Genomic DNA, 19,473 nt, shown 5'->3' with positions numbered 1-19,473 from the left:
TAAATAACATTACTCCTTAGTCCTTTCCAATTCCTCTTGCAGGACAAGTTTAAAGTTAGAAGTTTTGTAAAGAAACTTTGACCAAGTTGGTGCATGACGAGCACTATAACCTTCTCAATATTTCCAGCTGTTTTGAAGAATGCTTTGAGATGTTTGTTAATGTATTTGTCTTGAGTACAAAAAACAGTAAGACAGAAAACAAAGACACAAACAAGCATATCCTAATCTTTACAGTTTCGCCCGCTGATATAAAGGCTTGCTAATCCGATTCATCCATTATTGAATGAGACTGCCTCTGTGTAGGGCTGACACTTCCCCCTCGGCTAATTTTGAGCGCCGTCAAAGCCTTTTGTATTTCCATGGTCATGGCACTGTCCACGCTCCCTGATGACAGCTTCTTGTGTGATTTCTGCAAATGAAGCTTAAGTGAGCTGCTGCTCAGACCGGCGTTCTTCCCACAAATGGGGCAAACCTTCATCATTGGCTTTCGTTGTTGCCACTCCATGGAAACCTTCCCATGTAGATTCCGATCCAGATCTAATAGGATCTTGGCAAACCCGTCATTCGGCTGCGCTCGGCGGTGAACTCGTTTGAGGGCATTCCATGCTTCTAACAGAGTTAAGTTCCTGCATCACAGAAAAGAAGAGTTTTCAACAACGGATCAATACACTAGACAATCGTATTTCATTTCAAACACAGAACATGCAGCAAGTAATTTTCACCTACTTCCTAAGCATCAAGTAAGCTATCACCAACGTGGCACTTCTACTTTTCCCTTCAAAGCAATGCACTAGAACTCTCCCGCCTATTTGTTCAACTTGATCAATAAAATCAGAAGCTTCTTCAAAGATACTGCCAATATTTGTATCTTCACTGTCAAGAATCTGTTTATATGGATGGTAGTCAATCAGTAAAAATCAGTTTCAATACATCATCTGGAAATCGAGCTCTATAATCAACAGAGACCTGAATTAGCCTCTGATGTTACTGACACACAAAACTGAAGCTTCTTAAATATATTATATCAGCAAGCGTTAGATCTTGAACACGAAGGTCAACAAGAAAATATTTTTTCCCCCCCTTTTTTTTTTTTTTAATTTAGTGGGAGAGAGAGCATCTAGCTGGACGCAAAATGAGCCAGTAACATTCTCTACAGAAAAATGGACCAAAAATTGGTATAGAGAAGAATGGAAAGGGCCCTTACAGAAAAATTTTTGTATTTAAATAGTTCAGGATACTGAGAATCTGACTGTCCAATTTCACTTGAGCACAAACACAATATATGAGTAATTCCTAAATGCTGGAGTGTGAATGCAGATCTTGCAGCCAAGGACCCACCAATGAATAGGCTACTTGTAATTGAAGATGGCCTCTCTGTATTTGCAGCCTCAGATATCAATGCAATTCTCTCCAGAATATGTTCTAGTCTGACCTGAAAGTTAAATTAGAGAAATAGGGAAAATTGTTCTCTTTGTAGAATGCACTCCCAAACATCAACAAAAGTAATAAATAATTTTACTTCTGCATAGAAATAAAGTTGAATGCAATATTACCTTCAATTCGTAAGCATCAACAACACAATTATTATCACTACCCTCAAAAAACCCTGTGTTGAAATTGTTCTCCTGGCAGAGCCTAACAGCATCATTTCTTAGCATTTCATTCCACTGTTCCAATTCTTTATTTGACTCAGCATCAATCTGAGCATAGTTATAGCCAAAATCAAAGAATGTAGATCAAAATAATTCTGAAAACAGAACCAAAGCTCTAATATATCACACACACATAATACACAATATTATTTCCTCTTTGTAGTATCTATTTGTTTATTTGTCAATCAGCACATAGACACACAAAAATTTCTATTTACATTCAAAGGAACTACAAATATCTAATACAGTAACATGAGAATAAAGTAACTCTGAAATAAATATACAACTAGGAGTAGCAATGTTCAATACTACGTTGTTTCCACAAGTCATGTCTGATATTTTGTGCAACTTAATCATGTTAACAAACATAACACTAGCATATACGCCACAGATCAACATTGAAACACATCGCACTAAAGCCACTGCAGCACCATCAGTACCATCTAGTTTTGTACCTTTTTGGATCCAATTTTCCTGCACTATATGTAGCCTCAGAAGCAAATTGAGAAGCATCCATTGATTGCCTACTTGAGATTCATTCACAGGGATACATAAAATCAAAGGATAAAACTTCCCAAAAAATATTAAACCCTGATATCAGCTTCATGTCACGAACAAATTAATTTCAACTAAATCTATATCAAGCAAGTATCAAGCAAAATTCAGTTTGCTTCAATTAGTTACCAACCTTGGCAAATCTATGGAAGTCACGCAGCTTTGTGGTCAAACGCAGGCTACGAACAGGCTCCCCACTTCCTTTGTAAAACTTTCCATGCCAATTTTCTCGTGAAATGGAAGAACAGGAGTCTAAGCTTTCTCTAATTCCTGAAGCTGACGACCTTGGAGCACATCTCTGCAATTCTGGATCACTGAAATCTGGATGGTTATCATTCACAAATCGTTCCTTACATGGTGGTGATGGCCAATGAACAGCTCCAGCAGCCTGTGAAGGTGACTCAGGAACCACTAACTCCTCTTTATCAGACTCCCCTAATGACATTTTATTCATAATGTTCAAAAATGCTCGTAATAAGCTGTCCAGTCTTTGATGAAGTGTTAGTAAAAATATATGAAATCCCTGCAGATCCCTAATAGCAGCTCGGAATCCATTACGGAATTCATGAACAACGGCATGCATTTCATTTGTCAATATATCTGATGATGCATTGGTGTCCTCTAAAGGAGATCCCAATTTCCCTCCTGTTATTTCATGTAGTAGATTTGAGGAGTACTGAGAGCTATTAAGTAGTAACTCAACCAATTTAGGATAATTGGCATGATCATTTGCACGTTTTCCAGCAGGAGGTCGACGAGGGACACCAGAGTCTATAGCCACAATGTGAAAATCAGAAAAAACTGATTCGTTTGACATCTGACTTCTTAGGCTAATCTCACTAGATTTTGGTGATTCCATGATATCAGAAAGATCAGAGGCCTGTGAAACCAATCCTGGATCATGAGGGCTCAATCTGCTATCAACAGAAGTCCCCCTTCTCTCCTTTTTAAGAGCTTTAATCGCCCTTGGTCTATATCGCTTGATTGCAGAATCAAATGCTTCGGCCAGTGCATCTATATTTGCAGAGGCCATTTTGTCAGCCAACAGAAAATTTGCAGAATTTCCACGCCATCTGAGCTGACGGCAAGGGAGCCTATCTTCATTTCTAATGACAAGGTCCAACATCAACACCCTACCAAGGGCTGCTGCTGTTTTTTCAGCATATTCCCGTGACTCAAATGGACTTGAGCTCTCTAGTAACGGAGATCCATGCACGTAACTGCAAAAACCAAGCATTCAGTCTTAATGACACCATATCTTTTTCTTTAAAAAAAAATGTCAACTTCTAGAAAAAGAAATTCCTCCTTGAATTGCAATCAACTGTCACATGGACACCAGTATCGGTATAGTATATGGGTGTTTCTCCAAGTGTAGGATTACTCTGTTTTATCAATGATTTTCTAGTGCCAACACAGCTATAATGGCAGGTTCAAGGGTCAAAAATCCATGTTGTCAATATGATTTATGGAAGGGGAGGAGAGAACTGAATCTGGGAAATATAGGGTAAAGGTTGGCAGCATATGTCAAGCCAGCAAGCAAAAACACTTGTCTAGGGATCGAACTTTTAATTATGTTGTGCGCATGTAGAGAGCTGATTCATGAACCAATTAACCCTATTTGGGAAGACTGCCTGATTTTACAATACACCATGAAAGTGCTCTTCTTAGTTCAAGCTCGGATGAAAATCAAGAAGAAAAACCACCTTGATGACAAAGTGCACTAAGACAGCTCTGCACATAACTTTAGCACCTAACCTGTTCGTGGTAGATAGGTTGGAGACTCTCAAATGAGTCAAAACAAACCTACCCTTAAAAAAGACTCTAATTAGATCAACAATTGCTTAAATAGGTGCAAGTTATTTGCCTTAGCCTCCTAAAGAAGCATGGATATTTCATGCTACCACGCTATAACTCGTTCACAATTAATCCAAGTTCCAACTGCACCTCATAAAAAAGAGGCATCGGCTAAGTTCAAGTGCTTCCAAAAGTTCTGAACAAGTCATTTCACCAACTTCGTCTCCTTCTAAACTTGCTGCATCTTTTGCTTTCTCTGCAGCTTCCCTTATCTGGAGCCACTCCGGGCTAGAATTATGAATGACTCTGCCCTGCATTGTACCAATAAAATATATTTTCAAAAAAGAAGTCTACAAAAAGAAATTTCCGATGGAATCACTTCAGGCAAGGATAGCATGATTGCTTAAGAGAGTAAATGTCTCATAAATACAATAGTGAGAAGGCATAACCTGTGGGGTTCGGACACCTAACCACTTTGCAAGTTCGTAGCCAAGGCGTTCAGATTGTGTGGCCATCCTTGATGATGATATCTTTATAACAGCCGCTGCTTCCTTTGAAGAAGCATCATCGTTCCCTGGCTGGTTGAACAGGGCAAAGAAGACAACTCCTCCAGAATTCACAGTGACCTACATGCAGAAAACAAAAGAGAAGTTGAGGTAGCAGATAAGAAATAAACAATTATATACATCATTTTTCCTCGAATTTTTAACACTGAAAAAGAAATAGATTCATATTAGATATTGAAAACTCGTACAATAGAAATGTTATAACTTACTTCTAGCTAGAAAAGATTGGCATATAGTTGGAGTAGGATGAGGTGGCAAGATTGAATTAATTGACAGTACCCTTTTACTAGCTTTTATTAATAGTTAGGATGTTTCGGTAATTCAATCCACATCGACTTCCCAGGGCAGGAAATCAAGGATTTCACTAACAAAAAAGTAGAAGAGAAAACTCCATATAAACAAAGAAAGATTACGTTTCATCAGATGCTTGTTCTTCAAATTTTGACTAGCCGACATAAATTCAAATAGCATATTGATCCAATATACTCTAGTGAAGCAGATGCACATACCTCAAGGGCTTTGTTCATTTCATCCTCAGAATGCTCGTTGCTACTACCATGTTCGGTGTGGTGAAGCGAAGAAAGTTTTTCCCAAGAGAAAGAACTGGACTCGATATCCAACATAGCAGCTTTACCAAGCCTCTCCCACAAGCTGGTCTCCGTAATCTGCTCAGGAGGCAGAGAACTCTTTGAATCGTCAATAACTTCCCCTGCACTGAATTGCAATCACGATGACTACTACTAAGTAACAATTACAATGTCAAGTAAGCAACAACAAAAAAAGAAGGAGAAGAAGAAAGAAGTTATAAATCACATCTCAAAGAACAGAAACAGACAGAACTAGTTAATATGAGAAAATTGCTAGTTCATTACTAATTTGTTAAGTAGTCTCAAATAACTCCCTTTGTTAGTTGAGTAATCTCAATAGTCGTAGTGGGTACTCGCTATAACTGTAAGTGATATGAAATGGCAAAAAGAGAACCAAATATAATGCTACAGATCAAGGAAAGAAAAAATATTCCAATTTTTGGTCCTGAAAATCCCACATTTGCTATGAACATTATTAGCCTCTTGAAAATTGAATGCTTCCTTTGCCACAAATCAAAATCTTATCTTCTTATTTTATGTCAGTGACATTTCCCAAAAATCCCAATACTTATGCAATGGAAAGAAAATAGCTTCAAAAAAGCAGCAGGAGAAAATGAAAATGCAGAGGAACCTAGAAGAAGAAGGAGAAGGCATAGAGTTGAGGCGGGGGAAGCCAGAGGTGCGATATCTGGCGCTACGTTTACGAACCAAATCTAGCCATTGGCTGAACCTAAATGCCGGCCCCGCCGTTATGTCTCCCAACATATACAATACCTGCATTTCATCACATTCTTCTCTTTAGCAATCTTAAAAGAAAAAAAGAGATCCTTTTACAATTTAATCAGTGACAGACCCGGGAAGTGACTGTTAAGGGCAATGGAGGGTCAGGCTCGTCGGGTCCCAGGTCCAGCTCTTCCTTGTCTTCCTCTTTGTCCTGCAATTCCCGCATATATAAGCAATCAAAACCCAAATCCAAAAGCCTCAGTATATGTCTAGAGGCAATGAAAAACTCATAGATCCACACACAGTTATACACAATAGATGTGATGCAATTTCGAATATGAACCAAGATTGATTATCCTTTTAGTGTTCCTCAAGTGTTTGTAAAAAGTTGGCTTCCACATGCTTTTGCATCAAGATTATCATTTTGGTGGGGTTTTTTTTTTCCTTTTGTATAGCATTATTACCTGGAGAGGGGGAGATTCCAGCTTTTGCTCTTTTGCCATAATTGTCAGATTGTTATTTTCTTTTTGTTTTTGGGTTGGGGTAGTCAAACTTTAGATGAGGAACAGAAAGCAGTAGTTGCTTTTTAGAGAGAGAGAGAGAGAGAGAGAGAGAGAGGGTTAAGGGTTGTGGCGCTTTTTCAGGGAGGACTACCACGTAGTCGTGCCTAAAAGTAATAGAACACAGTGAGTTTATACGTAGAACACTGCGAGGCAGTGCAATGGAGGTCACTGCCTCTGCAAAAGAAAGATGGCCTCGCCGGAGTTGGAGCAATCATGTCGACCACGGAGTGCTCTTTTTTTTTGCTTTCTTTCTTTCTTATCTTTAATAACAATAATAATACTAATAAAAAAGCCTAAACTTATATTATACACTACAGCCTACCGACATAAGGAAATATAGGACTTTTTTATTTAATAAAAAAAAGAGAAATCCTTGTTGGCATTGTTGCATTCTCTTTTATATCTCCATACAATAAATGGTAGGTAGATTTGTAAAAGAGATGTTGAGGAGAATACAATCAAGCTTTTTCTCATAATAAACAAAAAATGAAAAAGAAAAAGAGTTGTTATTTATTATTTTCCCTAAGCAAATATAAGGGGACATAAGAGGAGATTAGGTACAAAGAAAATAAATCAAAAAATAAGGTTGGGACAGCCTAACTTAGGATAGAGTTTTTATTTAAATTGGACTGGAGGAAAATTTTCAAACTTTCTATAAAAATAATATATGTCAATTTTCATGTGAAAAACACATGTTTTTTTTAATTGCAATGATAAAGTTGGAAAAAAAAAAATTTCAAAAAACATGTGAGAAAAACACGTGTTTCTCATGTGAAAAGTGACATGTCATTTTTATAGAATAGATTTAAGGAATTTTCTCCAACCTAATTTGAAAGAAAACTCATATCCGCCTAACAAAGACCCAGGACAACCATTACAATGTAATAAAAATCTAAAAAAAGTAATAAAAATTAACCAAATGAATGGTTCAACCCATTAGATTATTGGCACACTAGCCAAGAATGGGCCACCTGAATCGACATTTTTTTAGGCTAGACTAGAGGAAAGGTTGGTTGCCAAAAGCAATGCCTACTACATCGACAAGTGAACTTGAAAACTACAACAGGGAGGGAAGCACGTTGAATGAATAAAATGAAGCTATTGAAAAAGAGCGTCACCATTGACTAGCAAGGAAGGGCTTAATGGATACCGCATCTGAATCTGCAATTGGATTTAGAGGTCACCATATAAGTAAAAGGGGATTATCAATTATAGAGATCCAGAGAAGAGAGAGCAAAGAAGCCAAGAAACTACTACAAGAACCAAAAAAGGGGTGGCCGCATGTACAATCCATGCTTGCCATGGCGCCATGTGTGGTGCACATGCAATGGAGAGGAACAACATCAGGTGGAGCAAAGGTCGGTGAAAACAAAGGAGTGGCGCGTGGGCAAAAAGGGAACATATGCACGATAAATCTAGCTTCCAAGTTGCAGAAATACGAAAAAAGACACATTGCTCACAAGGAGGGGGAGAATCTCACTGGGGTGGGGGTAGAGGGTTATATTTGTTAATGTATGGGTAGTGGTCAGTATTTTTAGTTTGAAAAATGTTTTAATGTGATGTAGAGGTGAGAATTGTTTTTTAGCAGTGTATTATGACAGGGTCTACCTTTGAAAAATATGATATCAATAATATACACCGGCCTATTTTGAGAAACACAAATAGATGTATAGTTTTACTCGGTACAAAAAAATAAAAATAGTACACATGCCCTCCTCAAAATTATCACCCCAATATCAATTTCCATCCAAACTACCAATTGTGTTAATATTCCCCAAACTGGTCTCGCCTACCAGTTCTCAGAAATAGTTAGCGTTTAAAAGAGACATATTTTAAGTCATTTATAGGTGCTTAGCCAGAAAAATTCCAGATATATATATATATATATATATATATATATATATATATATATATATATATAGAGAATGTTTACGGGACAACATGGCAAGGAGTATTTCTGTGTGCAAACAAGACAGCTGGATTCAGAGCACACTCGATCAACATCCAATCGTATCATGTTTGTTGCAGAGACAGAGACCGAGACCCATAGTTTTATTTTTGTTTTTGTTTTATCTTTTCTTGATCAATGAAGTACAATCCCACAGCTACATCTTGTAACACATATATTGTCTCTCTTTTTCTTCTTGTTGGGCGGTAACGCATTGTCTCTAGTTATCTTGAATGACCAACTATAACAGCAAACTGGATGAAAACCACATGTGGAAAATAATAATAATAATAATAATAATAATAAAAATAAAAAAATACAGAAAATTTTGACAAAATCAATATATCTAAGGTGCAATCCTTCATGAGGTATCCGAATCTGCATTGGGATTGTGATTAGCAGCTTCAGAAGAAGGAGGCTGATCGATTTCCTTCCGGGATGCTTCCCAAAGTTGCTGTTCTATCCCAAGCTTTCTCAGCTCCAATAAACCTCGTTCCACTGCCATAAACCACACATTGAGGTGATTAGAGTTCGTCTATCAGCTGACAAATTATGTCTAGCTTATGCATATATACACAAGCAGAGTTCGTCTATCAGCTGACAAATTATGTCTAGCTTATGAATATACACAAGCTAACTTCAAAAGGAACTAAACATTGCAACTATTCTCCTATTCTCAATTCACATGTAAATTTTTGACACAGGTTAAGAGGATGCATTCGTTCATAGTATAATCTGAAGTAGTCCGAAGAAAAATGCGACAATGAAGTATGTCTTATATTTTTGCTGTTGAATCCAAATGCAAAATATTAGTTAACAACTCCGTTCACACTTATATCATACATAAGAATGAAGCATCGAACACAGCATGTCTATGTCACAAAGTTATAGGGATCTACACGTGAAATTTAGGGTTGTTACTCTGTTCAAAGTAATATAACATGGTAGCAAAGAATTAATGATACATGAGGGTGATGATGTTGATGAAGCTTACCATCCACAGCATCATGTGAAGTGGGTGATTGCCCACTACGGCTGATCCATAACTGAAGCCGCTCTTCTGCTATATCCTCTTCGACACCATGTACCTTAGCTCTTCTCCAAAAGTAAGTCAGCCAAGCCTGCACACATTATTTAAAAGTTATGAAAATATAATGCACACTTACATAAATTGTTCTTTCTTCAAAATAGAAGTATTTTACAAATCAACAACCAAAATACATAACATGTCTCGAAACACTGCTCACTTCGGAGCCTTCACTTCGAGAACTAAATCATTTCAAGACATTGCAGGTGAATAGCTCTGTTTACAACTCACAAGTTCTACAACATACTAACCAAGTTTTCAGCTAGTCAATGATGCCTTGATATAACAAATAAATCAAGATTAATATTTCCACCAAAGGACCCAAAAATTTTCTGAACATAATGTTCTATCACATTCAGTGATTCTTCGTCAACAACTCTCTTTTCCTCCGACCACCCTCCCCGCCCCCCAACTATTTGATAAGGAATGTGATAGTGAAGATGAACACCAAATGACATCATAAGAAAAGAAATAAAGGCAGCTGACCGCTTTGAAAAGAACATCTTCTGCCTCCTCTTCACTTAATTCTGCAGGAGAGGAAAGCAAATATTAGTTGTAACATCATCGCTTTCAATCAACTGTTCAACCAATTGCACTGCTCAACATATAAGTCAAAATATGTGCACATGTGAGAGAAAGAAATTTGTTGTCAGCACCCCCCCCCCCCCCCCCCCCCCCCAAAAAAAAAACGAGAAGAATAATAAATCATCTGTGGCAGGTCAAGATATCATGAAATGGAGATGACCTGCCAGTACCATTCCAAATATTCTCTTATATGATTGCGTAACAAAGTAATTGTAATGACAGATCAGAACATCTCTTACCATACGCCTCCATAAACTTAGGATCACCAGGTGATTTGGAATCTGAAATAAAAAAATAACAAGATAAATAAGCACTGAATCATGTCAATGTTATTATCCCTGTCATCTTTTATGGCATGCTAGTTCTCTCAGAGTAGCCACTATGACAGACTTGCGTCTAATTAAAAATTATTTTTCACCACAAACATGGCATCTAGATCATAAAATTGTATGTGAATGCAAAAGCCATGAATAATATGAAACCAAAACACTGTTAATCAAGTTGGAAGAGCCCGGTACTCTAGTGTCATATATTATATAATGTGGACCTATTTTTTTTTTTTTAGTTTAATTTTTTATCAGTAAATCAATCTTGCAAAGGGGTACAACCAAAGTATACATGGAGTATATAAGAGAAACACCCACTCAGGGACCTAAAATTAAACCTATGTATGTCAAATGACAAAAAAAATAAAAAATTCAAATCGAAATTAAGGAAGCATTGAAATCAAGAGATAACACACCAACGGATAGATCAGTTCAAGAAGGCCATGCAATCGAATTCATCATTGAGGCCAACAAATATCTGAATGAAATGAAACAATAAAAGACCATACCTAAAGCGGACTGCCGAACCAAATTCGGACGCCTGTGTTGGGCCAAGGCTAGCACAACTGCATCCTCAACCTTGAAACAGCAGTGATACAGAAATGTATTGTAAGTATTTAGGCCTTCCATTTTATTTTCTTTCTTTTAAAGCAAAAAGAATAGATTGAATTTTTTTTAAAAAAAAAAAATCTATGTCAAACGTTTGATGACAAGTAAAAATGAAAGAGTCTCAAAATCCATGTTAGATAAGGAACAACCCTTAAGGCACACATGTACCTTATCTTTACAGAACACATCTAAGGGAAAATTACATGGAAAATAGCAAATAATAGAAAAATGAACACAGTTTAACAAACAATAATAGTAATTAAAAAAAAAAAAAAAAACCTTTAGAGATGCCAGTTCCCTCAAGCCCATTTCAACTGAAAGCATACTCTCTATATTTCCTTCTCCTGTGAGATCACTAATATCCCTGACAGGCTTGCTCCTGTCTGGATCATTGCCACCTGCTCCAATTCAGACAATGTAAAAGACTAACTTGATGGGAGCTATAAAAAGCCAATACTGGAAATTGACAGAAAATAAAATTTATGTTATCAATTGCTGAAAACTAGCCTCTATGCAATGATTCCTCCTTGGCCTTTTGTCCAGCAGAAATGACAACTTCAAATGGTAGAGGGGCTAAAGACGACCAATGTTCATGCTTTGACGCTGCTATATCTGCACATATGCCTACAAAACAAGAGAGCAAGCGCCGAAAAAGAAACTCAGAGAAAACAACCAAAATAATGAGTATCTTAAAACTACTATACTTTAAAAATGAATTATCAAGTAAAGATCCGTCAAGATATCAGATAAGAGAAACAAAAAAACAAAAGAATTGTACCAAAAAAAAAAAACAAACAAAAGAAGGAATCTGACTATAGAATAATAACCATGCAAGACTTTTCTTATAATAACAAGAGCATCCTTTTTTTTTTTTTTGATAAGTAACAAGCGCATCCATAATTGTTTGCCTTAGATGATAACATGCTTGCAACTTCAATAAACCATATCCACATAGAATAAATTTTACAACCAAGCTCATGCATCCCAGTTTGCTCATCAAGCAAGGACACATTGAAGTAAGGTGTGCAACTCATTTCCTCTTTCAATCACGAGAAGATGGGAGTAACAAGTTGATTACCATGCTGTACAGCTAAACCCCAGTAGCGAGCAAGCCAACACCTCTTAAGAACCACCTCCTCCTAAAATACAGATACAGTAATAGAGTTAGGAGTCTGGACAGATGGTCATAAATCTCACTTGATTATCAAAAGACAAACCATCTCTTCCTGAGTCAAAATCATTCGCTGTGTCATTGTCCGAAGAGCCTTTGCTTCAGATTCTGCTTCTCGAATGTGTTCCAGAGCTGTTGCAGCATCATCTTTTAAGTTCTAATCAAAACAAAATTGCAAGGCATGAAACTATTAGTTAAAATCATGAAATAAAAATTAAAAAGAAAAAAGGAAAAAAGAAAAAAAAAAGACTAGGAAAATACATATTTTAACGGGAGAACATCTGAGCATGCTTATTGGCAAAAATTACCTCAACTTCTGTACGAAGAACTGCAATCTCATCATCCCTCCCATCCTTGGTTTGTTTTGCAGCCTTTAGAGCAGCCTGTGACAAAAAAGCATTCTGCAGTCTAAGAACAGCCACAAAAAGCTCCTCGTATCCCAAATTATGACACAATGTCAATACAGCCCTTGTAAATCATTTAAAAATTCATATGTGACTTGTAGGGGTGTTCAAACCGGGTGGTTAACCGACCCGCCAACCGCTAGCTGCCTAGGGCGGTTGCGGTTAGCGGTTTTAGGGTGTAGGGCAAAGCGGTTATATAATATAACATCCAAAACAATTTCATTTTGGTGTTAAACATGACTATGAATGTGAATTATAAAATATATAATATGGTATGTGATGTTTTGGGCCAAGTCTTATTCAAAAACATTGGTTGGCCCAAAAAACAGCATGTTTTTTTTCATCTTTTTTGGAACATTTTGGCCTTAAAACCCTTAAAATAAGCCTAAAAAATAGGCCAATTAAAGGCCCAAAACACTTAAAAAGCCTAAAAGGCCATATAAAAAAGCGGCTATAAAACCGCTGGTTATTGAATTGAATAATTGCTAACTGCCGGTTATAAAATAACCGCTAACCGCTAGGCAGTTGCGGTTATTAAAAATCGATAACCGCCCAAGGCGGTTGCGGTTAACGGTTATAGCCATAACCGCTGGTTATAACCGCTTGAACACCCCTAGAGACTTGTTCTTTTTTTGGGGGGGGGGGGGGGGGGGGCCGCGGAGAATAGGTACTAAACAACTCACACACTCCAACACATTAAACCCATAACTTCACCCAGCACCTCTTATTTTTGGGGGAGAAGATGCCATTGGTCCAATGGCCACTGGCAAGTTTAATCAAGTTTAGTCTCAAGTTTATTGATCAAAGAAAATCAAATGCTCAACCAATGCCAATATCATATTTATGCCACATCCATTCTCCACACATACCTCTCTTTGACGCAAAATTTCTTCCTTCCTGCAGATAATCATGCATAGAATTATATACCAAGAATATTAAACTATGAAATGGCAAAGCAGATCAAACCAAATTTACTTTTTCAACAATTTGACTTCAAGGGACACACCCTCTCCAAGAGTAGCAACCTGTAAAAGTAGAATTCAACATGAACAGAGATAAATCAGCACCAACACTCTTTCGAGAGATTAATTCAGTGCTAATTTGTTAAACATCGTGAACAAGAACTAACATTGGTAACAAAATAAACTGACTGACAACTTACTCATAGCAACCAGCCCAAGTGCCCAGCAAATGGCTACTTGAATACACTATTATATACTTAACGTGCAAGAAGTTGACACTTTCCTTATAGGTAGGGCAATGCATATCAAGTTCCAGGACATACAAAAAGAAAAAAAGAAAGTATTTTTCCAGGACATACAAGTTCCAGGCTTTGTCACTATTCATAGCTTTCACAACCTCCAAAACCTCACCATTCCTCAAACACTCTTTCCAACCAATTGGCCTCCACCTTGCCAATAGAGTCAAAAGGGAGGCTGTCCAACTTCGGTTGCCAACTAAATTGCTTGGTGTACAATTTATAATAAAAAATTTTACAGTATGCTCACTAATCTCTACCTGGTTGGTGGAAGTTGGACCATCAACTAACAGAGATTCAATGGAATTAAATCTTCTATTAGAATGACAATTAAATCTATACCACATATGTGAAACCAAACTTACAATAGAGGTAAACTGATTAAAATGACAATAATAACAATTACTGACTAAAACAATTGACCTGTTTCTCAAGCTCCCTAGCTCTGGCCTCTGCTTGCTCACGTCTTTCTTCTGCAAGTCTAAGCTGTACAACATTCTCAGGCATCAATGTAATATGTCACATACGACATATGCATAAAAATCAACCTTTTTTTTTTCTTTTCTTTTTTGAGTTTAGACTGCATACCTTGTTGATTATATCCTCATTTTCTTCTTGTAGCATATCAAGCTGCAATTTCATTGCATGTTAGCTTTGAAACTATTGCTTCGAGAATTACATTTCAAATTCCACAAAATACTGAGTTTAAAGTTGGCATAAACCATATAAGGTTTCCTTTAATATATTTCAAATGCTATCTGTGACTGTTATCAAGACAGTAATTTATGATGTGAATGGCATACTTCATCACGAATTGCAGAAGCTTCACGCTGATCTCCTTTATCTTTTAAGTTGAGTTGTCCAATCTCTGGCATAAACCTGCATTATAAGACCAGTAATAACATCCAAACAACAGAATGCATGACATCAATTGTCCACCAAAAGACCCTAGAAAATAAAGTCCGTCAACTTCTTATCAGACAGCAAATGAATGCACCTACTACATATGTAAACACCTCCATACGTAAAATAAGCATGGCCACAGCCACGTATGTAATTCATGCATAGAAAACGTTGATCCCAAACTACCAGTGGTAGGTAGCCAGAATAACAAAAGGAGTGCAGTGAAAGTTGGTAGATGGTGATTTGTATCACAATAAGGAACTGATCATTTATACAAATTTTTGGGGACAAGGGAAGATTCTGTACAAAGTTGACTCATGTAATGGGCACCAGAGTTGAGGATCAGAAAGTATTAGTGCAGGGGAAAACAACACCTGCTGAATTTTAATTGCACCCCAGAGGATTGACACATAATTATGACTAGATAAAAGCCAAAAGAATAAGATTCCAACAGGCAAAGGCAGAACAAAGTATGTAATTCTACTGAAACTAGGAGAGAAGGGAATGGTAACAATAGATGGTAAACCTTTCAACCATTAAGTGGACCAAGTGGAAACAAGATTCTCCTTAGCACAAACTAATCAGTGATGTTTGACCCATCAACATGTATAAGACATATTGAGAGAAGGGTAAGTCAAAGAATACTAAATACATCATTATTAATGAGAACTAGAGCGATGACACAAGTAACCAAGTTTCCCATGCATTATCTATCTCCACTAAATTACTTTCAACAGAGATTTTACCCCGTTGATGACAAATATAAATACCCAGCCTGTGCACAAAGTTCAAACAGAATCAAGGGAGATTTAAAGCAAACCTTTTCTCTCTGTTCCTACTAGTAGGAGTATCGATCGGAGGTATAGTCATCGGAGTTCTAAGTGAGGATCTGCTGGGTGGCACCAAGTTCGTAGAACGAACTGACATTGATGGTCTTCCGGTCGATGTCGAACGAACCGAAGGAACATGCTCTATTATGTTCCGACCTAACTAATTAAAATACCAGAAACCCAATTAGCCTCCTATGCACCAACTATTACCATATAAACTCAACCACAACACCACCAAAGCCGGAGTTCATAAGTGCAACTCGAAAATCAAAGAACAAATACCTAATCTCCATCACAAAGAGAGTCTCGAATTTCAATCATATTCCACAGAATTATGATCATGCTTGATATTTTTAGTACAATTAACATTGAAAAACATCAAGTTGATACTATTCGGATCTCCAAAAACAAAAATATTTAAAATAAAAGCACAAGCAAAACAAATTTAAAGACTAAAATTGTATGGAAAACTTAATTTCTTCAGAATTAAAATCATTCAAATCCAAATTCAAAACAATTTAGTCAATATTGGGCTCAAAAACACATTATAGGAACCATAGATTCTTGAAGTTACCGCAGGTGACGGAGATCGATTAGGCCGAGCTACCGAAATCGCAGGAAAAGAAGTAGCAATATTACTGTTACTGTTGGCGCTGGAGTGAGATGAGGGTACAGGTGGAGGCCCGGCTCCGAATCTGAACTCGAGATCGTCTTCCTCGTCGTCGTCAGCAGTGGTGGTCTGCGACGCCATGACCTTAGCCAGGCGCTGCGCCGCGACCTTAGCGGCGGCGTTTTGGGTGCGCTTGACAGTGGAGAAGCCAGTGGGCCCCAGCCGCGAGTTCGGGTGCGCAGGAGACATCGCCGGCGATGATGAGCCCGTGCTGCTCGAACCCCCGCTCCACTGCCTCGCGTACACCGGACTCGCAGGCCTCCTCCGATCCATAAATATAAGTGTATGTATATATGTATGTGTGTAGTAGTTGTTGAGTGAGGCCAAGATTTTTATCGGAGCTAGATTTTCTCGATAAAGCCGAAGGAAAATCGGAAGGAGAGAGAGAGAGAGAGAGGGAGAGAGAGAGGCTTTTTGTGATTTGGAGGCGGGGTCAAGAAACGGTAACGTTTTGTTTGGGTCGATCCTAACGCGCGTCTCGCGGGCGGACGAAAATGAGTGACAGATGGATTGGGGCCCACCAGGCAGTCATCGCTGTATCTGAAACATGTGATGACGTGTTAAATAAGTAGGTGTGGGTCCGAAATATTTGGTGGCGGGGCAGCCTGGTGGCTACGGGTAGTCAACTTTGAATATTTGACCCTAATCGATCCAAACGGTTAAACTTGTGTATGATACGGAACAGAATCGTCTACTTCATTGAACGGAATATTATTCCGTTAGTTATATCAAAGGGGTAGTTTTATTTTTTACTTTTTAAGAAGATAAAAATACTACTAATATAATTAAATAGATATTATTTAATTCAAATGAAATTGAGAAGATCACCTTTTTAGTAAACTATTTTTTTTTTTCCACTCTTCCAAAATAGTCACCAAAAAAAAAAACTTTATTAGCTGTGAGCATCTCCAACAGCTTAGGTAAAAGACCAATATTATATATATTTATCTATTATTGCTCTTTTTTTTTAACTTCAACAGAGTAGTTTGTCATTAACTAGAATATCTGGAGTTATTCACTGTAGCACACTAGATGAATAAAATATTGTTTATTTTTATTTTGTTTATTGTTTCTTTATTTCACATCTTTTTACCCAATATCTTTTATTTATTCTGAACACCTCTTCACATCTGCTAGGTCTCTCTCTCAAACACAAAATTTCTTCACACAAAATTTATCTCTCTCGCTCACAAAATTTCTTCACACAGTTGGATGAAAAAATTGAATACAGAAAAAAATTTATTTAATGTAAACACACGGATGGAAACAAATCAATTGCAGTTGGATGAAGAAATTTATTGTATGGAAACACACGGATGGAAACAAATTATTTGCAGTTGGATGAAAAAATTTATTTATGTTATTAACTTTAAGAATTAGTACATGCATGTGAGATGAATGTTCCTCATATGTGTTTATTTTTGTTTTTATAAATGATTTCTATATATGTGTTTGTTTTTCTCTTTAATTAAATGTTGGCAATAATATAATAAAAAAAAGAATGAGAAATAATATTTTAAAGCAAGTAGAGAATAAAATAAATAATATGTTAGAGTGTGTAGTGAAAAAACAATAGTTAAAGTAAAAAATTATACTTTTTCACTAAATAAAATACCTAATGCTGTTATAAATGCTTTAAAGAGCATTGTCAACGACATATGTAACAATTTGCGTTACCATATTTGTTATAAGTTATATAAATCAATTTTAATTTTACTTGTTTAATAATGGGTTAAAAAGTGTCAAATCATATTCATTGAGTTACTTTTAGCTAGCCTTATAGCAAAAGTAGTCTCACCCGACTAGCTATTTTAACTGAAAATAAAAAAATAAAATTGCCAAGCTGAATATAAATACTCTAAAATGGGTTGAATTGAGATTTTTAATAGAAGCAACATGAGTAAATAAAATACTAAAATAATGTCTTAAGAAAATATATATATACATTTGTTGAGGCTGGCTATAATCGGTTGCTTGAAGGCTGAAGCAAAGCATCAATTGGTAAAAAGGTGATCAATGAATTTAAATTTCCGCATGGGTAAAGCAACATTATTACGTGAAGCAATTAAGCAATGGCGTTGGGTTGGGTGACATGGAAGTTGGTAAAAATCGTCAAAAGCTTCAAAATAACGTGGAGCTGAAGGATTGAAAGATGGTGATAGCTGGAGCCTGGGAAGGTTCTTTGAACAACACGTCTTTGCTTACCGATCGATAACGTCCCTGCTTACCTAAATTGGCCTCGAGCGTGGAATTGTCAAGCCCTTCTGAACAAAATAATTTATATGTGACTCTTACGGAGTCAAAAAGCCTAGAAACTTTACTTGAAATGGAGTCGACCATTTGTCCTCTCCTGTAATTCTATCTAATTATTTGTCATTAGAGACTTATATATTATCAATATTACAAAACCTTATTCTATATATTCTCATTTTTCTAAGAATCAAAATTAATGAAATATGAGATGTGATAAAGTTTTGAGTATTAATGTTACGTTTGTTAGAGCATATTTCCATAAAATCGTTGCAAATACATATCAAATCTTTGTGATTGATTGTTAAATCTTTATGATTTGATTATCTTATTTGTATTGTATTCATTTTTCATATTTTTGCTATAACTATGAATAATTTGTATTTTAAAATCAAAAGTATAGTGTAGTCTTAAAGCTTTATTGTGTGGATATAGGTCACACGTAAAATTTATTGTCTATTTTATTATTCCGCATTTAATTTCTATAGTTTTATCTTTTCTTTCAATGTACAACTATTTTATCACATAATTATTGTCATTGATGTAGCAGTACTTATAATTAATTATTTAATTTTTATTTTTATTTGCTATATCAACATTATAGGATATATATATATATATATATATATATATATATATATATATATATAGTTGTATAATAGATAACATTACTCTAAAGTTTTACATGATATAAAAATCTTACGGCAGATAAAGGTGGTCATACAATCACTCCTTCCTACAACATAGAGATGGTCACGTGACCACCTAGGAACGAAACTATGTATAGATAGACCAAGAGGGTCTCTTGGTTTTCAATTGATCTTTTAAATTTTTATTACTATTTATGCTTAAATAACCTCTATTAAAATTATGTTTTACCTCCCATTTAGATTCTGATCCTTGATAATAAATTATGATTTAATCTATGCAGACACTCCTCGTATTGTAGCCGTCTTTATTTTTATGGGAAAAATGCAAAAAACATTAATCTT

At 36.3% G+C, this 19,473-nt stretch overlaps 2 protein-coding genes across 3 annotated transcripts; both read right to left on the bottom strand.

Annotated features, from left to right (window-relative positions):
• Positions 1–104: 104 nt before the first annotated feature.
• Positions 105–6,688, bottom strand: LOC132174733 (dual specificity protein phosphatase family protein). 2 transcript variants are annotated; one of them, XM_059586388.2, is made up of 11 exons: positions 6,342–6,688; positions 6,008–6,088; positions 5,786–5,928; positions 5,077–5,281; positions 4,451–4,627; positions 4,152–4,312; positions 2,341–3,427; positions 1,554–1,700; positions 1,205–1,432; positions 727–884; positions 105–626 (listed from the first exon to the last, which is right to left on the bottom strand). In XM_059586388.2, exons 1-11 carry the CDS (start codon positions 6,378–6,380, stop codon positions 260–262), a joined length of 2,793 nt encoding a protein of 930 aa, XP_059442371.1. In that variant the 5' UTR covers positions 6,381–6,688; the 3' UTR covers positions 105–259. The 2 variants fall into 2 exon arrangements, with proteins under 2 accessions (XP_059442371.1, XP_059442372.1); XM_059586389.2 differs by lacking the exons at positions 6,008–6,088; positions 6,342–6,688 and having other exon boundaries at positions 5,863–5,880.
• Positions 6,689–8,487: 1,799 nt separating this feature from the next.
• Positions 8,488–16,617, bottom strand: LOC132173722 (coiled-coil domain-containing protein SCD2). The gene is made up of 17 exons (XM_059585305.2): positions 16,136–16,617; positions 15,552–15,721; positions 14,632–14,707; positions 14,417–14,458; positions 14,252–14,314; positions 13,546–13,595; positions 13,440–13,467; positions 12,475–12,549; positions 12,213–12,323; positions 12,074–12,134; positions 11,503–11,619; positions 11,275–11,393; positions 10,896–10,965; positions 10,300–10,341; positions 9,962–10,002; positions 9,383–9,509; positions 8,488–8,886 (listed from the first exon to the last, which is right to left on the bottom strand). The coding sequence occupies exons 1-17, from the start codon at positions 16,502–16,504 to the stop codon at positions 8,750–8,752; spliced, it is 1,698 nt and encodes a 565-aa protein (XP_059441288.1). The 5' UTR covers positions 16,505–16,617; the 3' UTR covers positions 8,488–8,749.
• Positions 16,618–19,473: the final 2,856 nt, after the last annotated feature.

The sequence above is a fragment of the Corylus avellana genome, chromosome 3 (genome assembly GCF_965113065.1).
Source record: "Corylus avellana chromosome 3, dhCorAvel1.hap1.2, whole genome shotgun sequence".
Classification (NCBI taxonomy): domain Eukaryota; kingdom Viridiplantae; phylum Streptophyta; class Magnoliopsida; order Fagales; family Betulaceae; genus Corylus; species Corylus avellana.
Note: the sequence above shows the minus strand (reverse complement) of the source record. Positions and strands in the feature narration are given on the sequence as shown.

Excerpts from the sequence above, each read along its gene's own strand:
- LOC132174733 (XM_059586388.2), bottom strand. The coding sequence starts at position 6,380 with ATGGCAAAAGAGCAAAAGCTGGAATCTCCCCCTCTCCAG. Across the intron at positions 5,282-5,785 it reads CCTTCTCCTTCTTCTTCTAG|TGCAGGGGAAGTTATTGACG; the intron begins GTTCCTCTGCAT and ends ATTGCAATTCAG. Across the intron at positions 627-726 it reads GCTTACTTGATGCTTAGGAA|GAACTTAACTCTGTTAGAAG; the intron begins GTAGGTGAAAAT and ends TCTGTGATGCAG.
- LOC132173722 (XM_059585305.2), bottom strand. The coding sequence starts at position 16,504 with ATGGATCGGAGGAGGCCTGCGAGTCCGGTGTACGCGAGGCAGTGGAGC. Across the intron at positions 13,596-14,251 it reads CTAGGGAGCTTGAGAAACAG|GTTGCTACTCTTGGAGAGGG; the intron begins GTCAATTGTTTT and ends CTACTTTTACAG. Across the intron at positions 13,468-13,545 it reads GAAGTCAAATTGTTGAAAAA|GAAGGAAGAAATTTTGCGTC; the intron begins GTAAATTTGGTT and ends GATTATCTGCAG.